Source organism: Perna viridis, chromosome 7 (assembly GCF_037379345.1).
Source record: "Perna viridis isolate PV_CMFRI_1.1 ecotype Kerala chromosome 7, ASM3737934v1, whole genome shotgun sequence".
NCBI classification, from domain to species: domain Eukaryota; kingdom Metazoa; phylum Mollusca; class Bivalvia; order Mytilida; family Mytilidae; genus Perna; species Perna viridis.
Genome location: NC_142451.1, coordinates 45,451,423 through 45,478,753, shown reverse-complemented (window position 1 = coordinate 45,478,753; position 27,331 = coordinate 45,451,423). Strand labels below are relative to the sequence as shown.

The following is a 27,331-nucleotide window of genomic DNA, read 5'->3' as shown; positions in this document are numbered from 1 at the left end:
CAAAAGCGGTTTAGTCAATAACGATTAACTTGTTGACATATTTTAAGTTTTTGTGTTAAAAGCTAGCAACCTAGCTAGATGTATTTAGCTAGATGCTCTAAGGAACCATCGCACACCTGGATAATTTGAAATCACGCGTGGTCATACCATTTGATCATCAGAAAGTTCCCTTGTATACTTACATCATTCCTGCCATCCACATGAGCCACGTAAAGGCAGAGATACAAATGTCTTTCCCCATAGGGTTTCAATTTGAAACTTTTGAGTGTTCACAAATACCCGCTTAACCCGAAGCCTCACAGTAAGTACATTGTAGAGGGTATTGAGGTCATAAAACCTCTCAAATTTCCAAACATTGGCATCTGTGGTTTCAGAGGAGTTTATTTTTAGAAAAGTATCAATCAGAAGTTTAAAAAGTATCTGATAGCCACCTTAATTAATCAAGAAGAACTAAAATGTCATCGCATGTTTTGATTGTCCATTTTTATTATTTCTGCCAAATTTGGTCACCATTGGCTAAAAGCAGTAAAAGCAGAGATATTTTGATGTCATTAAACCTATTAAATTGGCATCTGTAGTTTCATAGGAGTTGATCTTAGAATGTGCTAATTTAGAAGCTTAAATATTCTCTGGCAGCAATTGTGTTTGATCAAATGGAACCACAAATTTGATCTTTTTAAGAAGCTCTTGCATACAACATTTCTGTCAAGTTTGGTTAAAAATTGGTCAAGGGATTTACGTGTACTTAAGTAGCTGTCCTTGTAAGAATCATGCAAAATCTGAAAAACGTGATACACCCCATAAAAGCCTATGTATTTTTATTTTATTTATTTATTTTATTTTTTGTGAATTAAGTTGTTTTATGGGTCTATGCTTTGAAATGTGTAATTATTCATTCAAATCTGACTGCTTTTAGGAAATAATCAACATTGAAAATCCAGTTGATTCTATTGTATTTGAGTGTCATTTACAGAGTTATCTCCCTTAATTTTGAAATCTATAGTCATTCTATATAATTTTATCTCCTAAGAACACGGGTTATATATATATGAAAATCTGAATCTTAATTTCTGTTTGTTATGGCAATTCAAACAAAATATCAAAAATAAAAATATGTAGGCTTTTTACCCATGAATCACATTTTGCATGATTCTTAGCCGGAGTATTACTTTTAAAAGAACACGTGTCAAGTTTATGGACGACGGATGCAGTGGTAGCATATGTTCAATGGTACCTTTGGTCAAGGTGAGCTAAGAAAATGCTTCGCATGGAGCATCTTGATACGACCTCAGATGTCAAACTACATCATTCAACTAACGGTCAAATGCAATGATAGTGGGAATTTCATTCATCCATACATGTATATTCAAGTTATTGTCCGGGTACCACATTGTCTATGGACGACGACAGCATAGCACAATTTACATTTTTTGTATACGACCGCAAAAAAGTGTGTGTAATTCATCGTTCTTTTTTCAACCTACAATGGTGTTGGCTGTCGGAAAGCTTGCTCATCGCTAACAGTTATGTTGTGTAATTGGCTTCTCTCTTTTTACCTTAATGAAGAAAGTAATTTTTTATAACAAAATCCATTGAACTCTGAGCGATTAAAAAAGCTATTGAACCGCGGTCTTGTATGCATGATATTTCAGACGAAAATTCTCACTAGATTTTTTTTCAATGTTCTTTATTTCAAAAATTATTACCTAAAATCAAAATACGCAACATAAAAATAGACCCTTATCCAGACTGAGATACATATGTACGGTACACATTTATTTTTTAAAAAAAAACATCGACATTCCTTTATTTATTAATACACATAAAATCATCCATGAACACTTATTTCATTTAATGGGTTAAACATTTATTTCAGTTCGTTCGATCACAATCTAATAGAAGTCAATTGTTCCATTCAGTCACTGCACGTAGGATATAAAAACACAGCAGTCTACTTTCTGTTCTGGTAATCTTTTTGAACAGTCAATCTGATTTCATCTTTCAAGATTCAAAGGGAAAATACTGAAGATTCTAAAAACAGTAATCTTAACAAAAAGTAGAAAGGAGTGTTGTTCGATCCTACATGCAGTGACTGGGTGGAACTATTGATGGGTCTAACTATTATCTGATTGCTTCCCTCATCAGTGAGAAACATCAAATCTTACTGTTCCATTTTTTTCAGTTATTGAAAATGTAAAATAATAAACAAAAGCTATTAGCGTTACTCTTGTATTACCTACAATATAGAACAACTGAGTAATTCGACGTTTTACCGAAACAATAAGTTGATTCAATGTTACAACTTACAACATGATTAATTGTCGTATTGTGTCAAAAAATGTTAGTAACAATGTCTTCATGCTTTGAAACTGCCACGGATTGATTGATACAACACAGTCGGCAAATGCAATTTGCGTTTACATAATATTTCAACTGATATAGTTTGATACTGTTAAGAAAACGAGTTTTTATCGAATGTTCCATAGGGTACAGCTCAATACGACCGTAGATGTATATTGCACGGTAAGGGAAATATGGAAACTTCATTTACAAGTAAGCTCGTTACAACTCTTAATTTTAAGACAAAATGTTAGACACGGAATATGTTTCCTACACAGAGTGAATGTGGTCACAGAAAATATTTGGAATTGAATTTTAACCTGTTTAGATCTAAAAATCGAAACTCTAACCAGCACTGTGCAAAATTGAAGGAAAAAATTATATACGTATAGATTGAGTATCCCAATAGATCACCTTTCAAACAAACAAATTTTGGACCCTTCCGACCTTAATGTGGACCGTCCAAAAGTTTAAATCTAAACTCGTGGTAAGAATAACATATCAGAGGGACTTCTAAAAAAAATCCAGACTTTCCAGGAAATTAAATACTCTGGACAGAAAATCAGTAATTAATACACTTTTCAATGAGATGTGCTTTTGGTCCGGAATTCATGAAGTTAAACGACCACCGCCGAAATTATTCTCAAACTTCTTTCAATGGTTCGACAATTTATCATTGGATTTTATAAAAATTCTATCAACAATTACTCAAATTATTGCAAGAAAACTAAGTTCCCAGGGCAGGAGCACCGACGACCTTGTCATACCATTTTACAATCGCAAAATTTTTCCGGTTGTATAAAAATCATAAAATTTGAAATTATTAAGTTCTTAGACCAGTGCTTGTAAATTTGCTAATAGTGGTAACACAAGAATGACAAAATGACGGACGAACAGAAAAAACCTAAATTCAATGGGCACACAAGTTAAACATGCATGAAGTTGTCCATGTCGGTCAAGATTATATATCTTGATTTGATAAAACGATGCTTCAAAGTAAACACTTTTGTATTTTCCCTTTTGTATTATGCAATACGACAACATTTTGAAATGTCCAATGTTTTGATGAAGATTCAGGAATTTTTCTCCACCTGATCATAATATCCGGATTCTGCTGGGTCCAGACTCTGCATAAATGCACCTTGTAAGCTATCGCTACTGTCTTCTGGTTTACGGTCAATAGGGGAACCAGCTTGGCTTTCATTCCGAAGGGGAGGGACCTGAAACGAGAAGTGATGTGATTGGTCCCTTCTTGCTTTCAGAATGCCTAAAATTTGTCGAAATGGATTTGTGATAAACGATTCCATTCATGAAATTTGTGATTTCTATATCCGACATGCAAAAGATAAGAAAAGTTATATCATGCATTCATGCAAGAGAGTACCAATCACATCAGTTCGTTTTCAAAGCACCAAACAAAAAGCCATATACCAGAAAGGCAAAACTGGTTCCTAAACCAAGTAACAAATTGTTATATGTTTCGGGAACATGCATTGAGAAGTTTGTCTACATAAAAAATGAAGTGATCTTAGATTTGGATGTTTAGTCGCGATGAGTCGTTATTTGTGTAGTTTATGTTGTCCACTCATCCTCTCTTAAAGCGTACTTGGTGCATTTTTATAATCTGTTCAATTCTATTCATTTCCTTTCCGTTTTTTTTTTCTATCTTACAAGATATCTTTGGGTACAATTAATTAACTGGTGCACAAGTTTACTCCACAATAAGGTTTCCCTTTTTTTTACAAAACGGAAATTAAGTAGGATTCATTAGTTTTTGAATGAAAACATCGCATTAGGAACAGGAATTATTTTCTTATTTACAATCAGTGTGAATGAGATGCATCAAAGATTACAACAGACTGATGGACTGAGTCGAGATACTCAAACCTGACTGCTTGTAAAGGTCTTCAAAGTGTATTCTAATTTCGTTTAAACACTCATGCTTCCGTAACGACTATTTTGAAATTACTCTAATCAACTATTTTAATTAACAAACAAAAACTGAAAAATGTAAAGAGCAGGAAACTTGCTCTTGGTGTCAAGGTAATTGTCAAAAACTTCCTGACTGGTCCAAATCATATCAGAGAGATTACGTAAACTAATAATCACAGTATGTTAAAGTAAAGTACAGGTCTTCTGTAAGAATCACGCAAAATGGGAAAAATGAGAAACATGCTTGTCGAAAACCCAATCAATCTGACTATATAATTTCACTCAAGAATGATTGCCTTATTTGAAAAGACCACTATTAGATATCTGCATCACTGGATTTGTTCAGCATATTTTCAATAGATGTAATTAAACAGGTCTATGATGTAATGTTAGTAAAATACGTATTTTTTTACAGATTTATCTGCCCAAGAAATGTTCATTTTTCCTGCACATTTTAATGAAATTATCTCAATCTACCAAAATGATCTGGAAAATCGTCTTTTTTTTTCCTTGATTCTGATGATATTTAAATTACACTTTAAAAATGGTGTTTTTTTTCCATACCATGTTTTACCCTCTGCCTGAATCTTACAGACTGACACTCTATTGACAAATAAAACAAATATATTCTAAATCACATGTTGAGGGGTAATAAAAGTATTTCAAGTGTTACATGAAGGGCAACTTAACAAGTGGTTGTATTCTGGTTTTCCAAAAATAGATATGTTTCTGAAATCTTTGCTACCAATCATACAGGGATAAATGAATTTTGTTTATAAAAGAAGAACAATTACCTTCAAGATAATCACCGATTCATGAAACACATGGGCAGCAAATATATGTCTTCCATTGTTAATATGTACCACAATGATACTACCAAACTTGTATGAATAATTTCTAATAATTGGATTAAAGGAAATCCCTATGTTTGAAGTAGTCAGGTGGTCCATTATAACAGGAACAAAACTATAGAAAGAATTCAAATATTGATTGGCAAAAACAAAATTTCCACCATGTCAAATTGGAACTTTTGAACTTGTGAATATTTTTTTTTCTATTTTTACCATAAAATATTTCTTCCTTAAATATAAAAGATATGAAATTTGTAAATATTTGATTTTTTTATTTACAATAATTCTGACAATTTTACAGATACTGTGCACTATTAACAGATGATGTAGACAACATTTCATTGCATTCAAACAAGCTAAAAATATTAAGTTCTGAGTATGTCAAACATTTTAAATGTTCTTAAAGCTACACATGTTCTACCAAATAACACTCTAAAAATTAAACAAATGTATCTTCAGAAATCCCATGTTTATCAAATTTAGCTAGCTATAATACATTCAACTTTTTTTTTCATTCACAAAACTGTTTTTACACCTAACTCAATTTTCAGACAACACAATGTATATTTTTGGCATAAATATTTCCACTTTCAAACTTTAATTGCCTGAAAGAGTGATTAAAAAAGTTCACATCTAATACCAATTAAGACCATAACTTCAAATTATTTTTTTCATATCTCAGAACTAATTACTTATTCGAGTTCTTAAACCATGAAAGTACTAATGTTCGTGGAATACCAATTTTCATGCTTTTTGTGGGTGAGCCAGACCACTTAAGTTGGTTCCCAACAAAAAGCATATTCCCATTGATGTGTGTACTGAAAACCTCAAAACCACGAATTCAAGAATCTACAAACTTGTGTATTTTCCCTAATCCACCAATTAAAGTACTTCCACATTTTTTACAACGAGTGTTAAGCTAAAAGTGTATTCTGATTTTTACTTTTTATTTAACTTTATTCAATATTCCCAACAACAACTGTTTATCCTGATTTTTCTGTTTCCACATGTCTAGATATAACAATAGGTAAAACAGTCTCCAGGGTTGTAACATGAAAGAACTTTGCAGAAATGTCGAAGCTTGTAGCATTCAATAACGTACCCACCCAATTAAATAAAAAATCTTTTGAAATATGCATATTCATCAATATGCTATCTTATGAGGAATAGAAGTAATAATCCCCGCAATGGCCCCTGCTACTAACACTCATCAGTTAGAAACTTACTCCTTACAAAAAATAATGAGAAATATATAGTGAAAACGATAACGTTATCATAAATACATGACATGTAAAAATATAGATGAAAATATGGCACAGGAAAAAAAATCAAACATTGAACATTTCATTTAAAAAAAAAACAATGCATGATAAAAATATTTCTACTATGATTTTGATTGTGATACATTAAGTAGCACTAATGGAACCCCATCCTGTGGAAAAACATATCATGTAAAGATAAAAATATTCTAATTCTCAACAGATTTAATTAAAACTTGCAACACATGTTAAAAATAGAAAAAAAAATAAATGAGGAACTGTTTAAACAGTTATATAAAATGTCCTGTCATTACCATGTTCACAAAATGTTTGCAAAAATAAAATATGAGTTCATGCTACAAAAAATAAGTAGATCAAACCAAATAGCTGAAATGTCCAACATCAAACTTAGTTTGACTGCTTATACAAAAATCACTATCAACCTAAGTATGCATTTGTTAATAGTCCTTTGACTCATTAACCATTTCTTTATAACAATAGTTTGTAGGATAGGATATGGTCCCTCGATCTCCAACTTTTCTCTTCATTGTAACTGAAATTAACAACAACCTATGTTTGCGCTTGTAACTTTGAATTCCCTTCATTAAATAATTTCATGAGAATTTAAATCTGTATTTGCTTAGTTCTTAGCAAAGATAAATTTTAATATGTTCCATGTATGTACATCATTTCAAATCACCCTATTAATAATTTAAAGATGCAGATCTTGCAATAATAAGAAATATATATTGAAAAATTTAATGGAAGCAAGTTTTCACTTTCAGATTTTGCTACATACGCGTTTTTTACTGACAAGGTTTAACTTAATTTATTTAACAGAGTTAGTTTATTTAAAATATGTTTTATATAATGGGTGCCCTATTTGAGACAACAGAATAATCAAGCTGACTTATTTTCTCTTTACAACATTAACATTCACAACCATGCATCAAAATAAAAATGGGAAAAATACATCCAGCCACAGCTCATTAACAATGGTCAGTGATATTCTGTAGATCAATCAGGTACAAGATGGCCAAACTGCAGAATCAGTTAGTAACTTCAATGAGATTATCCCCCATTAATTAATAAATAGCATTAACAAGTTGAATTCTAAAAACACAAAAACAAAATAGTTAACATCAGCAAACTTCTTTCTATTCAGATAAAAAAAATGTTTAGTATTATTATATATTAAATGTTTCAAGAGAGTAAGGATGTATGCCCTAACTTCAAATATTCATAAAAAAATTTATTAACAGACCTCTTAACCGATTTAAATAAGTTTTTAATTTTCATGTAGTCACATCTTATACACCATATTTATATATAATTCAACAGTATACTTCACATAATTGTATTATGAAATGTGAAGAACCAACCAAAATCTCATACTGAAATGAATTCTGAATAACTAACCAGAGTTATTTCCCTTGCACTGTTACTTTTATCTACAATTTAAAACAATTTTCTACAAGTGATTATGCATCTTTTTTCGACTGAGATAAGGTATCTTAAACATATTCAGCTTGTCAATCATTTCTGAGGTAATCAATAACAAAAACAACTGTTTTTCCTAGTTTTTCATAAATCTAATTTATGAAGAGCAGTTGCAAATCATTTATACAATTTTCACAAGTTTTCAAAACAATAAATTTACTGTAAATATTACAGCAGGTACCATCTAACTACATTCAATATGTTATAGCACTTATCAAATGAATTGTTTAGCCCTCCCTTATAATGTCTGATATTCAACTACGTGGCGAATGAAGTATGTGTGGCTGGTCGTAGGAATTATGCATGCTGTCGTTACTGTACCCACCAGTAGGGGGCATGCCATGCCGTAATGCCTAAATATAGAATACACACCATCAAGTCATGCTATCTCAATTTATGCATTATAGATAAATATAAAATATTAAAACAGAATAGTTTTATAATTAAATGTACAATGAATTGGTCAAAAATAAGGTTTATTTTTTTTCTTCCAATTTTAATAACTTTTTTCTTACTTTGATAAATTGAGACATTAAAACAATATTTAGATCATTCCAAAAATATATATATACATCATTTTCATTCAGAACAACATTGACAGGCTTTGTGGCATACACATTTACATGGTTGGTTTAGCACATATTTAAATATAATATTCCTGCTTTGGGTAATTCCATTACTTGAAACCGGTAGAACAAAAACAATGTGATAAAACTGAAACTAATTTAAATGGATCATGTTTCAACAAAATAAACATAATTAATTTATTTTTTAAGACAAATGCCTTTAAAACGAGATTTTTTTTAGTTTGGAAGAAATTTGGTTTATGTTGGTTTTATTAAATTTTACATGTACATGCATAATTCCTTTATCTAAAGATAAACAAAGAAGATTTTTGTTATATTTTAATTTTAATACAATAAAAAATTTGCTGTTATAACAATCAGATTTCACAACACATAAAAATCTTTGATTCATATAAAAATTAACATTTTCCATCAATGGAAATGACTTAAAATGTTGTAAATAAATATTGAAGTTAAAAATATTTTGATTTTAATTTATTATCATTCCTTTCAAAATGTACAATCTGCTTTTGACAAACATGTTTCCATGCAAAAAAGTAACTTGAGTAAGAATTTTTGGGACGAAATCACACAATGCTGCTATGATTTCAGATAAAGCCGCCATCTTCTGCCTGAAAGCACATTAAAATTAAAACTTAATTATCTAAACGTCTACCAGGGTTAATTATCTAAACACAGCATGCCACAAAACCATTTACATGGAAAGCTTGTTACACATACTATCACAAAGGAAACAAATTTAAGGATACAGTTTAAGATCCTGATATTTTTGCTTTTCAAAATTTATTCAAAGGTATTTTTTCTTAAACCTTCAAATTTGCATCAAAATAAATGTATTTTAACTATTAATTTACAGCCTGAACTCCTACTGTCTTTTCGCTTTTCAATTAGGTGTCTTTAGTATGAGGTGTTTTACTACTGGAAATAATCATTTTACAGATCTGTTCACCAAATTTTTTTTTAAATTCTGTAAATTTAAACTTAGTAATTCTCTATACTTTTTAAATCATCCTGAACTTTGTGTTTCTCTACTCTTTACATATGATCCTTTATTGCAGTGAACTGAAGACAAATTACATAGAGGTTCCCGTGGGTTTGAGAAACAAGCTTTCCATGTAAACTAACAGCCACAAAAATAAATAGAAAAACTACTTTAAACATATAATATACCAATGGAAGGCAATGAAATATTTCAGATAATATACTATTAAGTAGCACTCCAGATAAGAATCATGCTAAATGTGATTCATGGTTAGAAAGCCTACATATATTTTTTATTTTTCATATATGTTTTAAATGATGTAGTTAACAGAAATTAACATGTGTTTTTTTTTTCATATAACCTTTGTTGAGAAGATAAAAATTATATAGAATGTACTGAAGAATTCAAAATTAAGGGAGATAACTCTGTAAATGACACTTAAATTCAATATAAACTCTTGGATTTTCAAAATGAATTATCAACAGATTGGAATGAATAAGTATACATTTCATCATAAAGCAACTTAATAACAAAAATAAAAATGTGTGGCCTTTTTTGGTGTGCATCACATATTACAGAATTTGCATGATTCTTTCAAAGACTACTACTTTACAAGAGGCCATCAGATGTTTAATTTGATAAGAAATAGGAACATAGTAAAATTGACCACAATAAAAATAAATGAAGCAGAACAAAATGTGGTCATTTAAAAGAAACTTGAATTTGAATGATTTAGACAAGTTTTTAAAAAATAACAGGTCCAAACTTACACTATAGCTTGCAAAACTGAATAAAAAATAGTCTTTTGGAAAAGTTTTGCATTGGAACTCTTAAGACAAGTTTTAAAAAGTCTGAATGAAGACAGAAAAATTAGAGGTGTTTAATCCTACAAAAAAGACTAAACTTTCTTTTCGTAACTACACCAAACCATGCCAAAAATAAGCTTAGAAATCAAAAATAAATTACAACACATTTAATTCTACAAGCATAAATTTATACCCAAAGTCAGTTTTCATACAGCTGATATTTGTACATCATCCATCAAATTTCTTCTTCATTTTTTTAAAGTAAATATTGCGAAAAAATAGAGATAAAGAGAAGTGAAATAAGCAGAGGGATGTAAATTTAAAAAAAAACTTCATTTTAAAACTTAAACCTAGAGTTCCTGAAATTGACTTCTCTCCATTTTCCGGTCTCTCAATTTTCACATGACACATCAAAGTTAACTGGGAATCTATGGTCATATCATTAGGAATAAAATGTTTCTGTTTATTTTTTGTGATATTCAGTCAACCTACCGAGTTGTCACTGCTCTGATAATTATCTCCATTCAGATTCATATACATTCCCCCGCCTCCCATCCCCGACTGTGATGATCCAAGGTTGTAGCCAGCTGCACCTGAAGTAATAAAAAGTTAACTCCATTTATTATTTTGAAATCTTATACACAAAAGAGCACATAATTTTTACAAACTGCAATCAACTTCCAAATTGCTTCAGATCTACAAAAGTAGAGTTTCTTTCTTTTTTACAGTATTATACAGTGTCTAACTTAAGTTACTGTTTCCTTTTTTTTGTTATCCTAATAAAAGTAGACACAGTGAAACCTGTTTAAGGAGGTAAACCTAGAGTAAGGAACATAACTCTTGAAATCAGTGATATGTTTGTATCATATTCTATTTCACCAGTCTATCAAGCTTTCATTTGAAACAGAACAAAATCAGTCCAAGTCACTTTGATGCTTACATGAAATTGATGTAAAATGCTGAATACAAACATTCCAATGATTTGTGAGAGTGATATCCCTTACCCTAGGTATACGTCCTTAAATGAAAGCCCATTTTGGCTGAATGTCTTGTACTAAGCTGAGGCAGGTGTTACGTTTACACACAGCTTTAAAAAATTGTGGTATACATATTAACTTGTAAGGGTCACTGTTGTTACATCAAAAGAACAACAAACATTTGATATTCTATGGAATCTATATAAAGCATTACTGACATGATCCTAGTTTAAGTAAATATAATAAGGAATTGCGTATACAGGTAGATTTTTATTCACTTCAATATATGTATTTCAACAGGATTCAAAAGTGTAAATTAACACCCTGATTTGATTTTTTCCCCATTTTTTATTTCGATTTTACAAAAATACAGCAGTATTGGTGATTTGTATGTATCATTTATATTTTGATTGTAATTGTAATATTAATATGTATGTTGGACATTCAAAAAAAAAGTTTACACAAAGTCAAAATACACTGAATATGACATCAGGCTACATCAGATTAATATCAGACTTAGATGGGTTTCCAAGTTAAGTGTAAGTGTTTGTAAGAATCAGGCAAAATGGGAAATATCAGAAACATGCATGTCAAAATTCCACCAATCTGACATAGTAATATATCTCGATGATACTTTCTCTATTTGAAAAGAACATTATTTTATCTCTGTATCACTGGCTTTACCAGGGTAGGAAACTCCCTTAAATTCTAGCCAGTCCTGAATACAATTTTTCAATATATTTACTATATAGCTATATAATTTTTTGCTAAAATTAGCCAGCCCTGTAAAAAAAATAGCCAGTCTTGGGCTGGCGGGCAGGCTACTACTTCTAACTCTGAAAAAAATTTATCAATAAAATGTTAGAATAATAAGGTTTTTGACAGAGTCATCTGCCCTTCAAATGTTCATTTTCAGTGCATTTAAAAAAAAATTGTAACTTATTGCACCAAAATACTATGGAAAATATTGTCTTTTTCCTTTAATTTCGATGGTGCAAATATTCAAATTACACTATCAAAATGATGGTTTTTCTTCCATACCATGTTTCACCCACTGCCTGATTCTTACAGAGACTGACAATCAGGATTATTTGATAGAGGTTTTAAGTTTTGTCAATAATTGGTCAATCTACCCTTTTACTGCAAAATAGACATTTCACTTAAAAAAGAGTGTTTTCTAAAAAAAAGATTTTCGAACTGTTACCACCATTTATTTACATTTTGTATTTGAAAAAAAAATTCCTATACTTAAAGAAAGACAATCACAGATTTCTACATATATGTATCAAATCATATCAAAATGGAAGTTTATGCTAGAGTTAAAGTTTGTTTTTGCATAACAAAAATGCATGTTTTCCTCCCATTTCGAAGTTCAAAAGAAAGTAACGCCCACAAAATTCAGTGGATCATAAATTCCTGGTTATATGCACAACTACACATCATGTTCTACCTACAGTTGTTTTAGAGGATTTGCTCTTAAAAAAACAGAAAGACAGGGCAAAAACAATATGTTGCCTAACCAGAGTGGGGGAGATGATAATAATCGGTACCTTGACCATCATGACCAGCAGCATTAGCTGCAGCCGCAGCCGCTGTTTTGGCAGCATACATATTTGCTTCCTCCTGAGCTTTACCAATATTTTTCTTGTACCGAATTCTTTTATTACCAAACCAATTGGAGACCTGAAAGTAAACACAAGTTATAAATCAAAATGTAAAAAACACAACTTCCAGTACATGTATCTAAACATGCCAATGCACTTTCATAGCTTTTCTGGTACATGTATATGGTTGATTATATAATACATATCTCAAACTTCAGCACAGAATTTTCATATATTCTTTCAATGGTAGATTTTATCTGCATTTTGGCCAGATCAGTATCAGGTTGATCCATTATACAAATTAAAATAAATAATACTTATTGTCTCAAGGGTATTTTCCCCCTTTATTATCTTCTGTTTCATTAATCATCTTTGACTAGCCAATGACTAATTTTCATACACATGTACATTGTTTCTAACATTTGCTTAAAATAGAATTCAAAATTATTGGTCTTTTTTTTTTGTTTAATAATTATGCAGTAGCAGATATTCAACATGTAAATTATGGAAAAGAAATGACATGTGAACTACAGCTCAATCAACTCAAAACGCTAATTCAATATATACCACCCAGTTGATGAGGAAATACATAAACATATCACACAAATTCAAACCAGTACTAAGTACCAGTAGTTTTTATAAACTCCTTGCAGCTTTAAGTAAATAAAAGTTCCTACATGATCAAAAGTGCCATTGTTCTCTTCTACAGTTTGTATATTAAATTACACATAAAAACACATTATCTTTGATTTAAATTATTTAAACTATATAACAGTAACAGTTATCAAAGATGTTCAATTTCAGAAACACATAAATCTAGATGAGGCTCCAGAGTAAAAATATATACGCGTGTGTGTATATATACACACACATAAACATTAGTGTGATACCATTTGTAAGTAATACCTAGAACCTGTTTATTGGTACTCCTTGTTAAAGCAACATAGTTATTAGCATAGAATAAGATCTCCACTTTCAATATCTTATCTCTCTTTTTTTCATGTAACAGTTTGATTACATGATTATCATGTGAACAAAGTATTTATTTTTAATTTTGTGTTCATCATAGACATAAAATAAAACCCAATGCACCCTCAACAATGAAAGAAATCTAATCCCCAAGTCACATGACCAACTGTCAAGAATGACAAATTTGCCTTCAACTTTCCCTACATTTAATTCTAACCCTTGAAAGCCCCAAAGGAAATTTTATCTTTGGCTTCAGACCTTTAATAATAACCTGTTTTACAAAGGACAGGGAAATCTCACACAAATTAAAAAAAAAACAGTATGAACTGATCGATGTGTGAAGCCTTCAGTTCATTGACAGTTGTGTTAATGAACTTTCTTCTCATCAATGAATCATCAAACTTTCTAAATTCACTTAAGGCAAAAAACAAGCAAACCTAAAGGATATATTCTTACATGTTGTTTTCCTTTCTTCCCTGTACTTGTAATTCTCCAGTCAATTCTTAATTAGAACCCCAAAAGTAATTGTTTATTCTAAATATTATTTCCATGTCAATGCTCTAGATAAAGAAGCTATCTTCTACAATTTTTCAAATTTCTGGGGGATTTTTTTCGTTCAAATCTATGTAATGGTTTCAAACATAATCTGAACAAATTTGCTACCACAAAATAAACATTCGACTACTGATTACAGACAATAATGTAACACATAAATCTTGCATCTCCATAATGAGAACATCATGAAAGAAGTTATACCCAATAACAATTTAACCAACTTAATAACAATCAATCGAAACAATTTAAAACAAGTAAACCTGTTATATCACAATCAATGGAATCTAGTTTCTTGGTAAAGTATAACTGGCTGGCGTGCAGCGCAGCGATAGGTTTATAATTGCCTTCCCTCCCTAACACATTAACATTAGGTATGTTTTCTTATCTACTTCTGTGTAACTAGCAACCTGATCACCCTCCATATCTTGTTTTATAATCTAACGTGTGTATTTTAAAGTATTTTCCCTATTGATTTTTTCAGCAGGCATTATAAAGTTGGTGCAATCTCTAGATAGCACAAGATAAGGGTATTTACTAATCAGATATTAAACCACAGACTTTGAGAGGTTTTTTACAATCTTGACATTGGTATTTTACATAAAGCTTTTACGATGATATCACCCATGTTATATTTTACAAATATGACCCCCTCCTTTTTTGCTATAATAAAAAGTTTGAAAAGCTGGGATTCCTGAAATTCAAATAATAATGGAGAACAACATGAGATGTTGAGTATAAATGTATTGGGAGGCTATTAATTGAATAAATGAACACGCAAATTCATGAATAATTACTTCTCAAAATGTACTTTTAATACAAATTCTTAAAACTGCCCAAAATATGTTACAAATTATTCAACAAATCCCCTTAAGATTTTATCAGACTAACATCAATTGCTGGCAGTCAGTCAGCCCCATGCTACTATAAATATTCTGATACATGTACTAGTAAGTACACATAAGTAGTAGTCTATAAAAATTAGACAGGAGGCATTTCATGCATGTCAATGAACCCACCTACTTCATTTCAGAAACATTTACAGACCACAAACATTTGGCTGTTGCATTTATGAGATTAAAATGGATTGTGTACTGGTACTTTGCAAGAGTTATCCTTCTTGATTCTGTCTGATTTGGTTGATGTCAGTCTGAGATGAATGTATGGAGAATTTCTCTGAAAAATCTGTATACAGATAGAACTATCATAATATAAAAAAAGCATACAGTATGGAGACCTAAAAAGTATCTTTCGTTTGGTGTTTTTCTTTACCATGAATCACCTCTTCCATAGTCAGTGACTGAGCATCATAAGTACTGATACTTAAAACCACCAATACCAGGAAAAATATTCCTTATTACAAGAATTTTATTTATATACAGAAATAGGAAAAATAAAACCACTCCAAAAAATATGTAAGAAAATATTGTGGTCATATCAAAAATGAGATCTGATGAGAGAACCAATGGGCTAAGACAAGAGTAAAACTGTATGACTTCTATTTTGTGGTGAGAGTATAAAAAAGATCCATGTGAAAAACTTTCCATGCATAGCTATTTACTTTGTTTAACAATAAAACATCAATTTGTGGAGTCTTTAATTCATATAATAAGTACTCCTGTTCTCAACCCAAGAACTGGTACCCTATTTAAAAAGAAAAAAAAAAAACAAAAAAAACAACTACAATACTTCAGAAGAGGTAACTACACATACTGACCATGGACAAACAAGACAACTAAGGTTGCTCTTATATTTGTAAGATATTGTTCACATGAAGTACCAGTGATGGGCAGACAACTAAGACAGACATACAGACACTAATACATGGTTGTACCAGTCTTTTCCTTCAGAATTCTCAATGACTAGCCCAAATAATAGAATACAGTATCGCATATAAAACCATTTCCTATTGAATTTTCAGTTTAACTATTTGGGATTAAATAATCAGCTCGACTGAATCAATATCAGTTACCAGTAATTGAAATTAAAATTTTGAATCTTTTAAAATAGCCCGAAACAAAAAATGTACAATCATTTCACTAGCCCTGGGCTTTGGGCTAGTGGCTAAAGGCGAGCACAGTAAAGCTAGAGGAACTAAAAATGTAAAGATTAAATCACATCAAATTATCTTTGTTGACTATAAGGATCAAGTTTCATATCAAGAAAACATCAAAACTTTAACATGTGCAATCAATTCCTGTAACACAGATACCACAAAAATTTTATATGCTAATAAAATTCATATCAGAATTATTGAATGTCATATGGAATAGAAATTAAAATATTCCCAACATCTCGTCATTTATACCTCTCTGCTTTTGTGTACAAATAATTGACCATACAATTAAATTTAAACCAGCAATTTTAATTTCCCCGTCATTTTTATGGCATTGTCAATAAATAAATGGCCTATTTCAAGATTTAAAAAGTTAGATATTGGTCGTAAAATGGCAGTTTATGAAATGTTGAAGGATGGGTATACATCTCTAGGAAGTTTTCCCACAACAAAAAGCTTCTGTTTGTATCAATTACAAATTTAAACACTAAAAATTTTAACTTTCAGAAATGTTTTCTCAGACAAAATGACATTGAACTAGTTTAATGACAAGAGGTTTTTTTAACAAGTTTTTTTTCCACAGATAACATATCAACATTTTGCTTTCGAAAATCATTCAAATTATGGCTCTTAATTGAAACACAATCTTGTCTTATCACAATTATATGTACATACATAAATGGCACCTTTATTATTCTATGAAATGTGATATCTTGGAAAACTGAAGTGTCTTAAAAACCATGCAGCAGTCAAACTTAACAGGCCATGGGGTATTACATACAGGCCCAAGTTGTAAAAAATATCTGCATAACAAACAAAAAAAAAGTGCAGATAAAAAGTCCTTAATACAGAAATTCCATTTTTCAAATCTTTGTCAATAAAATTTCAAGCCCTAGCACCATCAAAATAATGAAAAATGCTGTCTGATATACAAACATTTTAAATGAACAAATACCAAATTTATAAAGTTCACAAATGACAAGTCCAAAATTTATTTGTTATGGTGCCCAAAACTGCTTAATATTTGAGTATAGTAGTGGCAAGGATCTGCGAAATTCTTCTACTGTTTAATAACCAGTGTTGTCACTTACTTCAATGAAAGGTGGAAAATTTTCATTAAAAGACAGCAAAACAATATCACTGACTGTTCTTCATCAAAATATTATAAACAAGATGTTTTAGGCATTTTCTTCTAGAATCTTAAGTTTCAAGCAACGTCATTCCCATACAAGGACACCATCATTTGATTCTGAGGGAGCCTGAAAGTTTTGGTCACGACAGAATATTATGAATCAGAAAAACTAATTTCAAAGGCTACTTCGACTAGATTTATTATTTTCATTATGCTGTACAGTAGAAGCTGGAGGCCAGAAAATATATTTTTCACTATATTTTCATGGCAGTGGAAGCCAGAATATTGATTTCAAAATTTTTCCAGGCAAAGGTATTTATTTACAAAACTGACATCCCCACTCAGAATCAAATGGTTGTACCCCACTTTGATAAGAATTTCCTAGTAATATGCTTGTCCTGACTACATGTATACAAAGTTTCAAGCAAATCTTTTCGGTAGTTTGAAAAGAGTTGCATTGAAGAAACAGACAGATGGACATGTAAAAAACATTATACCCTCAGAAAAAAAAATATGAAAAAAATTAGACCTGATCCTAGCTACATATTCCATTCAACAGGAGGTACAAACCTGAGAAACAGTTATTTGACATTTTCTGGCGAGTTCTTCTTTGGCCTCTTCACTAGGATATGGATTACTCAAATGTGAGTAGAAATACTCATTTAGCACTTCTGTGGCTTGTTTACTAAAGTTGCGTCTTTTCCGCCTGAAATAAATTAAGACAAGTAGTTCATTGTCAGCATAAAGATCTACGTTTAAACTCAACCAGTTTGAATGCTTAACAAACAAAATGAGAAATTTATGCAAGACTGGTTTTCTTCTAAAAAGTAAAACTTTTTTTTATTTTAATGGGAAAAATAATGCATTTTCAAACTTAAAAAAAAAATATTTCTTTTTAGCCTGAAAGTCTCTAAAATAAAAACATGGTAAGCAAGATCTTTAGGTACACATGTATTATCCACCTGTGACAGGGACAAACCAAAACTATACAGCATAAAATAGTTATACCACAAAATTTCAGGAACTTGGCTTAACCCCTCTCTTTTTTAAGGCCATTATTATGCGCAAAATCTGATTAACTTAGTAACCATTATTATGAGTGATTCATTGGCTTCCTGTGTTTGGAGAAAAGAAGTAATTTCTTAACTTACTATAGCATTCCTGCCACGAATATGTCTTACTCAAAATTATGCATTTAGTAGTACAGGTCCATTATGACCTTGGTGGAACACTGAAATTGCAAGACATTAATTTGCATGAACTGACATTTTTTTTCTACAAGACCAAGTTTCTTTTTCCCACCAAATGACCCTGATACAGAATCCAAGCTGAAAGTAAGAACTAAGACTCACCTGGCATCTAAAAACCTGGATCTTAAGATCATAACGGCTTCACATGTACTCTGTTTAAGCTGCATTTCAATGGCAGCAAATTTCTTTCTAATAATGCCCACCATTCTTTCAATTTCTTTGGGAGCAATGGGTCTCGTCCGACTCTGTTCTCGTAAAAGGTTGACAACATGTGTAGTGAACTCATTACAAGCCTGAAAGCAAATGGACAAGTAAAAACCTAGAATACAGAGTGCTTTACTTAAAAGTCTCATTTTTAGTGATCTGGAGAGTTAATTTTTGTGGTCTATTACACAATAATTTCTTGCCCAAATAAATGAGAGGAATAAACAAAATACATCCATTACAAGAATCAGATGTTATTTACTTTATTACTTAACCACTAATCATCGAAATCTTAATAATACCATGCAAGGCCTGTTTTTTGGAGAATGAAAATATAATCATCTTTGCCAAAAATTGGTCTTACCTTTTGCTATTATCTGATTATGAAAGACTATTTAGTCATGGTCACAAGTGAGCTAGCAACTGACTTTCTTTTTAACATTGCAAAATGAACCAGTGCAAAACTGCAAGTTAACGGACCACAAAAAGTAGGACCCTCAATTAATCCCTAAATATTTTTTTCATGTTTTGAGTTACTGATCTCATATTCACTGTCACATAAGACTTCCTTCTTAGGGTTCCTTATAAGAAAAAAATCCTCATTTAGCAAATGGAAAAAAAGATAAGCAGAAAAGCAAAGCAAATACTCCTAACGGAAATGAGAATTACAAATGATAACAACAGAAAAATTTACCACATATTAAACTCCAAAAATTTTTAAAACTAAAAATGTGCAAACAAATTACATTTCTCTACTTAGTTTTTCAAATACATTATGTGTAATGGTAAACATAGTTCAGTCCTGAAAGAGAATAACTTCAAACAAAATGTTAAAAATACTTAGAATTTTTAACTTTAACCAAACGTAAAGACCAATTGGTGTAGATTTGCCAAAAAAATATCCATTGTGACTTCATCTAACAAAAACGAAATGATAGAACAGGTATTCATTAATAAGTTTAAACATTACTGTAAGAATTCACATTGATATATTACCTTTAGCCTGGATGCTATTTTAAATATGTAGAAAAGTTTAATTTCTAGATACAAATTAGTCAGGCAAGTCCAATCAGTGAATACTTTATAAACCGTTGATTTCCAAATCTGTGTGAAGTTTGTAACTAAATCTGTACAGTACCTGACTACTTCATCCCAAACTTAGTGAGTTATCTCCCTTTTAAATAAATCCATGTGAAATAGAAAAGTCGCATACATATATGTATACTAAAATTGAAACAATTTATCTACAATAAATGAAAGTCTTTTAAGATTTTTAAACAACTTCATATTAATTTATTGCAAGTATTAGTAGACTACAGAAAGGGGAAATAACTCTGGTGTAGAGGTTAAAATTGTGCTGTACAATATTTTACAACATCAAAACTATGGTAAAAAAACTAATGATACAATTAAATAAACTAGTATATCAGACCTAAATCAAATGCATGTATCATTAGTCAACTAAATATAGAGGTTTCAACTAAAATAAAGGTTAATTTGTCACATTTTTCCATCCTCCATGAAATAAAAATCCTCAACCAAAATGAAAATTATAATTCAATACATTCAATGTCACAAGTCAGTGCTTCTTTCCAGTGAAATTTTGTAAGCAGTATCAATTCATTCAAACGAATAACATTCAAATGGAACATTCTAACAGAGGAGAATAAGAAGATGGAAAAAAGTGAAACAACTAAGTGACTAGATGTTATGGGTTAATGGAGACCATCCCCTGTCTGGTTAAAACCACAGCCACTCTAGAGCTAAAAAATCGCTGGCCATGTGTGAAGAAAAAAACATCGTTTTTGTACCTGTTCATATTTTCCATATTCTGTTTGGTAGACCTGTCGAATCTGTGCAAGTTTGGCCTCGTAGTCGGAATTTTTAATTTCAGATCCATCCTGTCCAAGAACAAATAAGCAATTATAGCCTAGCATTAATGAGGGGTTGGACAAAGTCAGATATCATCATTTAACTTTAAACCTTTCTTTCCCCTCAATAACCAGCAAAGATAATGATAGCCTCCAAAAAGACATTTTTTTAATATCTACCTTTCCCATTACAGAAATTAGCCATATTTAAATATCTGGTGAAACAGTCCCCACATTTTTTCACATTTTAAGCATCCCTTGTCCAGCTCCTCTCTATAAAGAAATGCTTATGTGTCCAAAACTTGGCTGGCCAAGAATATGAACCAAGTTTCTTCATGCACTGAAAAAAGTTTGGATTTTGAAAAAAATTTCAACTTCCCTTAATTAAATCAATTACATCTGCCCCATAAAAAACCAGACAGGATTTCCTGGGTGAACAAACCCAATTTTTCTACTGTTTTAACTTTTTCTGAGCATAACCATTCAATGGTAAATAAAATTTTAACAAAAAAGCAAAATTAAATTTTTTCTACAATGTAATTTATCTGTGCATGCTTACTGATAACTGTCTTGCGTCGCATGCTATTTTTAGTTCTCACATCAACATCTCAATCAGGCACTTAAATAATTAATCAAACATAACACTAATTTTTGTAGGGGAAAAGCATAAAACTGGGTACACAAAATATATGAAATTATATTCTAGAAACAAAACAAAATTCACATCTAATAAAATCGACCCAAACATTAAATTTGCATAATACATTGTATGGAGTAAGTGTCATATATATGCACATGATGTTTAAAGGGAAACTATTTCAAATATTTCAGAGGCTGAATTAGGGATCTACAATAATATGATGATTTCTCACCAAAATATTTCAGCTTTAATGCAAACTGAACCGTTTCAAAAAGCATATTGCAGTGAGATACATGAAACAGAGATCATTTGTTGAGCATCACTCAAAGCATTAATGTAATTTATTATTGAAAATGCATTGATGGCTGCACATTACATGTATATTAAATTTCAAACCATTCTCCAAACATAACAATGAAAAAACAACCTTCAAAAGTAGCTAGGTGTATTTGTCTTTACATTACATCATTATATCATGGTACCATAAATAAACTTAGTAGGAAAGCTTTTAAGGAAATAAAGTCAAGTATAATTGCTAGCTACAGCATTTTACCTTTTTTAGAGTAAATTTTGATCATCTCAATAATAAAGCATGCAGTCACAAAGCAGAACAAGATAGCCTAAGGCAATTTGACCTGAGCCAGTCTAACAAACACATCATTATTCATAGAACATAGCCTCCAGCCCTCGGCAATTACCACATAGAAATTTTAACCTTTGTATGGTTTCATGGTGATTCATCTTTTTGTCTTTAGCAGATTTTTACTGCTTTTTACCTTTTTTTAAGGTCGAAATTCATCATCATAAAGTAGAATTTGTTACTTAAGATTTGGTTATAAGCGCCTTGAATTATGATAAAGGACTTCTCTGAATATACATTTTTCACATTAAAACATGGCAGCTTAATATTGATTGCTGAGAAAAACTTGACAGAGCAGATTTATCTTTTTTTCTTTTGTTTGATCCTTCCTTAACATTATGATAGTTTGAATTATTTTTAAGAGGCATTATTTTGATACATAAAGTTCAGTACAAAATTCCAAACAAAGATGAATGAAAATAGAAGAGCTTCCCTTAATATTTCTGTTAACACAGAAAAAGTTGTGAAAAAAATTCAAAAAAATAAGTCAACATACATTATTTTCATAACCCACATTTGCTTACATTTAGTGTATACACTGTACAATGTACATGAAAAAGTACCAGTATATATGTACATGTAAAATGAACAGAGAAACAAAGACCATTGTAATGGTCAGAAGGGTTTGCTAAAGCATTACATTTGTGCAAATATCAAAATAATGGGGCCATAATGACCTATCAATTGCCATTTATCCTAAAGGGTAACCATAAGTTTAAAATTCTGGGCTAAAAAAAAACCTCCGCAAATAATTTCATCATGATCACAAGTTACATGTACAGTATTAAAAATTTACCAGCTGACACAGAGGGCTAGAGGCTATACACAACAGAACAATGCGTTCCACTCACTTGTTCATATTTGTCAAGCTCTGTATGATAAATCTGTCGGATCTGGGCCAATTTTGCTCGGTAGTCCGAGTGTTCTATAGCACTATCGGGTTGGCCACCTGAAGCAGCAGCCGTGGCGTTGGCAGCAGCTGACGAGCCTCCTCCTTTTTCAGGGCCTGCTACTCCCTCAGCAATTAACATATTGTCTAATCTCATTAGTTGTGGATCAGGGGGTTCTTCCTCTTGTGTGTTTCTAATACTGAGAACTAAACAAGATGATTTTTTTTTTGTTAGTTTATTTTGTTTATAGTACACGGCTGACAAAATTGTATTCATTAATACATGATTAAGAGGTACATTGTAGTTGCTTAAAAAAACAAAGAGAAATCTTCTCAAGAGCTAATGATCCTAATTTGTTTTGGCAGCCCTAAAAACAAGACTTAATATTATGGCGTGATTATGATTCTGATCACTTACCCTTCTGCCCTTTCAAACAAGAAAAAAGAAAACTGTTAACAATCACATAATAAGCCAAGTCATGAAAATTTTTCTAAGATTTTCAATGTATGAATCCAGATAATTTTTTGTTGGGAAACAGTCTGTGTTCAAAGGTAAATTTGAGGTAACAAAATCACAGTATTCAAATGCAGAAAATACACCTTCATTTTATCTAGTTCAAAACTGACCTAAAGTGTTGTCCTTACACTGTGTACAATATACCCCTATATAAATTATAAAAGTGGCAAGGTTTTATTGTCAACACTCCCTTGAGAGGTTCAGTCTAAACTTTGATGTAGGTGAAGTGGCCTGGAATTCTACTTTAATCATGTTTTCGACTGGGTACTTGTGCATGTAAGTGGTCATAAATATCAACAAAATAGAGGCATAGCTGCAGCCTAATGTATACAAGTTGATATTCAGATTTTATCCTGTCCATTCAGATAAAGACATTAACATCAGTATATTGAGTTCTATGCTTCCCTGATAATTTTGTTATACATAGAGCAATGATGACTAGCATGTCCATGTACATGAATGATGCTAACCTCATCGTACACATGTACATGTATATATAAACTTATGACTTACGTTGTGTACACATGTAGCATTTTGGTTCATTTCAACTAATCAGAATATTTGCTTTAGATGTAAGTGAATGATAAAAAATTATTCTACACAGCACATTCACAACCATCTTAGCTACATTGTACATGTACATGTACGTTTTTTGTCTTGTATGATCAATATGTGTTGACATACAATCGACATGTGTGTATGTACATGTCCCTGCATACATGTTTGTTCATGTTTAATATACATTGTCCATCTCTAGCTATCAAGTCGAAAAAAGAGCACATGTACATGTACTTGTACAAACAAAAAATTTACAAGTTCATATGAATGTACACCAGTACCCGAGACTTCAAAAGAACATACATGTACATGAAACTGGCATTAAATTATGTCTGAAATACTATTCATAAAATTTACAATAAAAAAGGTAATTAAGGTTATTCTATCAATAAATGCTTTATCACAAAAAAAACTTTTTTTTCCGATTCAATTAGCGAATGTTAATGGAATGAATGAATGAATGCATGAAATTTACACCATACTGATACAAAAAGTACAATGAATCTTAATTTAGCCCCTTTCTAATCAATTTTACAGGGTTCAGATTACATTTGGAAAGAATCAATATGACCAAATTAATGTATAGTATTGACACAGTGCCCCTCTCACGTCTCCAAGAGAAGATGTATTGATCCTAAACTTTAATCACTGACATGAGAGAGCTCGTCTTAGACATATCGATTCAAATCTTTAATCAGATTTGAGAAAATCGGTAACAATGACTGGGAGATTAGCTCTGGAGTAGGACAGGAAGTTTAACAAGAAAACGGCATGCTGGTAATCCAATAATGATTACATTAATCAACGTAATGTGGCATTCGGTGATTATCTTTATGTGCCATGTGGTGGACAGTCTAAACTAAGGCTTTTAGAAATTACAAGGCTGCTTTCAATTTGTGAATTAAAAGTTGAAAATCTAGTTAAATGATGTATATGTATTTTTAACCACAAGAGTTTTAATAAATTGAAATACTATTCAAAGATTAAGTTTTACCCTCAAAGACTGGCAAATGTATACAACCGTTTTAAAACAAATGAAAAATTATAATTCCAAGTAACTCACTGTATCTGGTTGGGATATTAACAGGCTAAAATGTATAGGGTGTTTTTATCATAAATGTAACATGAGCATGGAAAGTTAAAAATATTATATAATTGGCCTCATGTGTCAATAATATCTTTGCGTTGTATAGCCTGAAAACTTTTCATATATGTGTGATTTTCTCTGAAAGTAATACAAGTTCATGTTCTAAATAGCGAGAAAAAAACTTATAATGATTATTGGTGCAATTTAACTTTTTCCCAACTTAAATGTACATTATGTACTAAAACATCTCATTTACTCAACAGAGTTGTGAAAAAAAGTTTTCAATCACTCTTAATTTTTTAGAAGGGGGCATTCAGACCATTTACAAAAAAGATCAAAATTTTAAACTCGAGTAAGTAAATATTTATGTTGAAAAGAAAAATATTAAAATATCAAATTGTCTAGCTTTGACATTATCCTGCAATCACAGATATTATATATATTGTACATGTATTCATTTTACATACATGTAACATTCTAATGTAAATGATTTAACATCTTCCAACAGCATAAACTCTTAACCAGAGATATTTTGTTTAAAGTACAAGAAAGTACATCTGTACATGTATACAACATGAATATGATTCGCTTTATACTTGCATATCAAATTTCTTGTGAGAGTCAATGGACAAAATAATAAAACATTTAAACCAATTGTGTACATTTGATGAAAACAAGGTCACCTTTTTTACTCAGTTATTTACAAACTGGTCTTAATTAGCATGACAATGCAAGAGCTTTAAATGTTGGGTCACAGAGTTAAGCATGATTACTAGACCATACAAATTAGTTTCGTGTGCACTTTCATTTCTTAAGTTCATAGATCAATTTGGCTATAAAGACCTGGTTAAAATAATGATGAGTAAACTTCTCTTGCTTTTGAAATTTAGAGACACAATTACAATGTCGGAGATTCAGGCACTCTAACAATCATGAGTAATCACGTGTAACTTTGAACTCTTTTTAATTAATGCAATTAAGAACTTAATTAACTGTGTTTTTTAAATAATATTAAACATTAAATACACACCATGATAGTAAACACAGTATATTGAACAAACTACATTATTTTCCTTATAACTATATGTGTATCATGTAATTTGTATATTTCAAAATGTAGTAAAAAAGTAATAAGTAAACTTGTTTCAAAAGTCATTAAACATAATGTTATTGTAACATTTAAAAAATAAATTTCTGCATCCTGAATGCTAATAGAATAAATTTAAGTTTTTGGGGTTGTTCTCTGAGTATATTAGCAGGACAACACTTGCATCTTTTAACTTCTCTGAATAAAAAAACGTTTTTCATACTGGTTAATGCAGTTAGTGTTTTTCAGTACGATTTTTTTTCAACAATTTCAATGTAAAGCCATACTCCGAGGAAAATACCTGTATGCAGTACATTGTCAAAAACATTCACAACACAGTATACCTTAAAATTTCATTGTGTATTGAATTTATGACATAAAATACTATGTTGCAATTTGATAAAGGGGCACGATAGAGGGAATAATTCACGCACCTGTTTTTTCTTTGATTTCACATAATACACTAAACAATGCCGGTTTCATTCTGTGGCAATTTAACGTGTGTTTCCTGAAAGAAAACAAAAGATCACATCACAATGTAGGTGAAATTTTTTCCTGAAATTATCGCGAATATTTTCTGAATGAGCAAGACAGACAGAAAGAGATAGGAGAACGACAGAGAGAAATAAAGGAAATCATGTACCGGCACCTTGCTTGTGCTTCGTCTAAGCTTTGGTCTGTTATTGTCATAATTTGTTGAAGAATATCTCCGATCTCCTGTTTTCTTTGGTCAGAAGGATCATCTCCCTGTTGCGGTATTCCATACTGACTTAGCACATTAGTGTTCGCCATTTGTCCCTGGTTATGCATCATTCTCTGTTGGTCGTCCATCGTAATACCGTTTTTTATCCACTTTATTAATCCATTTGTGTGTAAGTTATATCATTAAAACACTAAGCATTAAATCCCTCAATGTCTATGTTAGGATAATAAACTAAGCTCCAACATAAACAATGTCCACACTTATGCCAATCTGGGAGGGCTTTCAGTCACTGCCAGTCAAAATACTGCTAAACAGAAATGGCGGCTCGTCATGCATGC

General features: G+C 31.0%; 2 protein-coding genes across 13 annotated transcripts in view; both read right to left on the bottom strand.

The window, feature by feature from the left end:
* LOC148612922 (toll-like receptor 3) overlaps nt 1–5,130 on the bottom strand; it is a 23,335-nt gene extending 18,205 nt beyond the window's left edge. Inside the window, exon 1 of the mRNA XM_088594830.1 lies at nt 5,067–5,130. The gene's annotated coding sequence lies outside the window, so the exon portion shown is untranslated. The remainder of the gene's footprint in view (nt 1–5,066) is intronic.
* Nucleotides 1,764–27,331, bottom strand: LOC148612921 (pre-B-cell leukemia transcription factor 1-like). 12 transcript variants are annotated; one of them, XM_088594835.1, is made up of 9 exons: nt 26,934–27,331; nt 26,725–26,798; nt 23,004–23,248; nt 20,813–20,902; nt 18,900–19,090; nt 18,118–18,253; nt 12,785–12,917; nt 10,750–10,850; nt 1,764–3,560 (listed from the first exon to the last, which is right to left on the bottom strand). In XM_088594835.1, the coding sequence occupies exons 1-9, from the start codon at nt 27,119–27,121 to the stop codon at nt 3,414–3,416; spliced, it is 1,305 nt and encodes a 434-aa protein (XP_088450961.1). In that variant the 5' UTR covers nt 27,122–27,331; the 3' UTR covers nt 1,764–3,413. The 12 variants fall into 12 exon arrangements, with proteins under 12 accessions (XP_088450961.1, XP_088450962.1, XP_088450966.1 ...); XM_088594836.1 differs by having other exon boundaries at nt 26,940–27,331; XM_088594843.1 differs by lacking the exon at nt 1,764–3,560 and adding an exon at nt 5,375–6,935.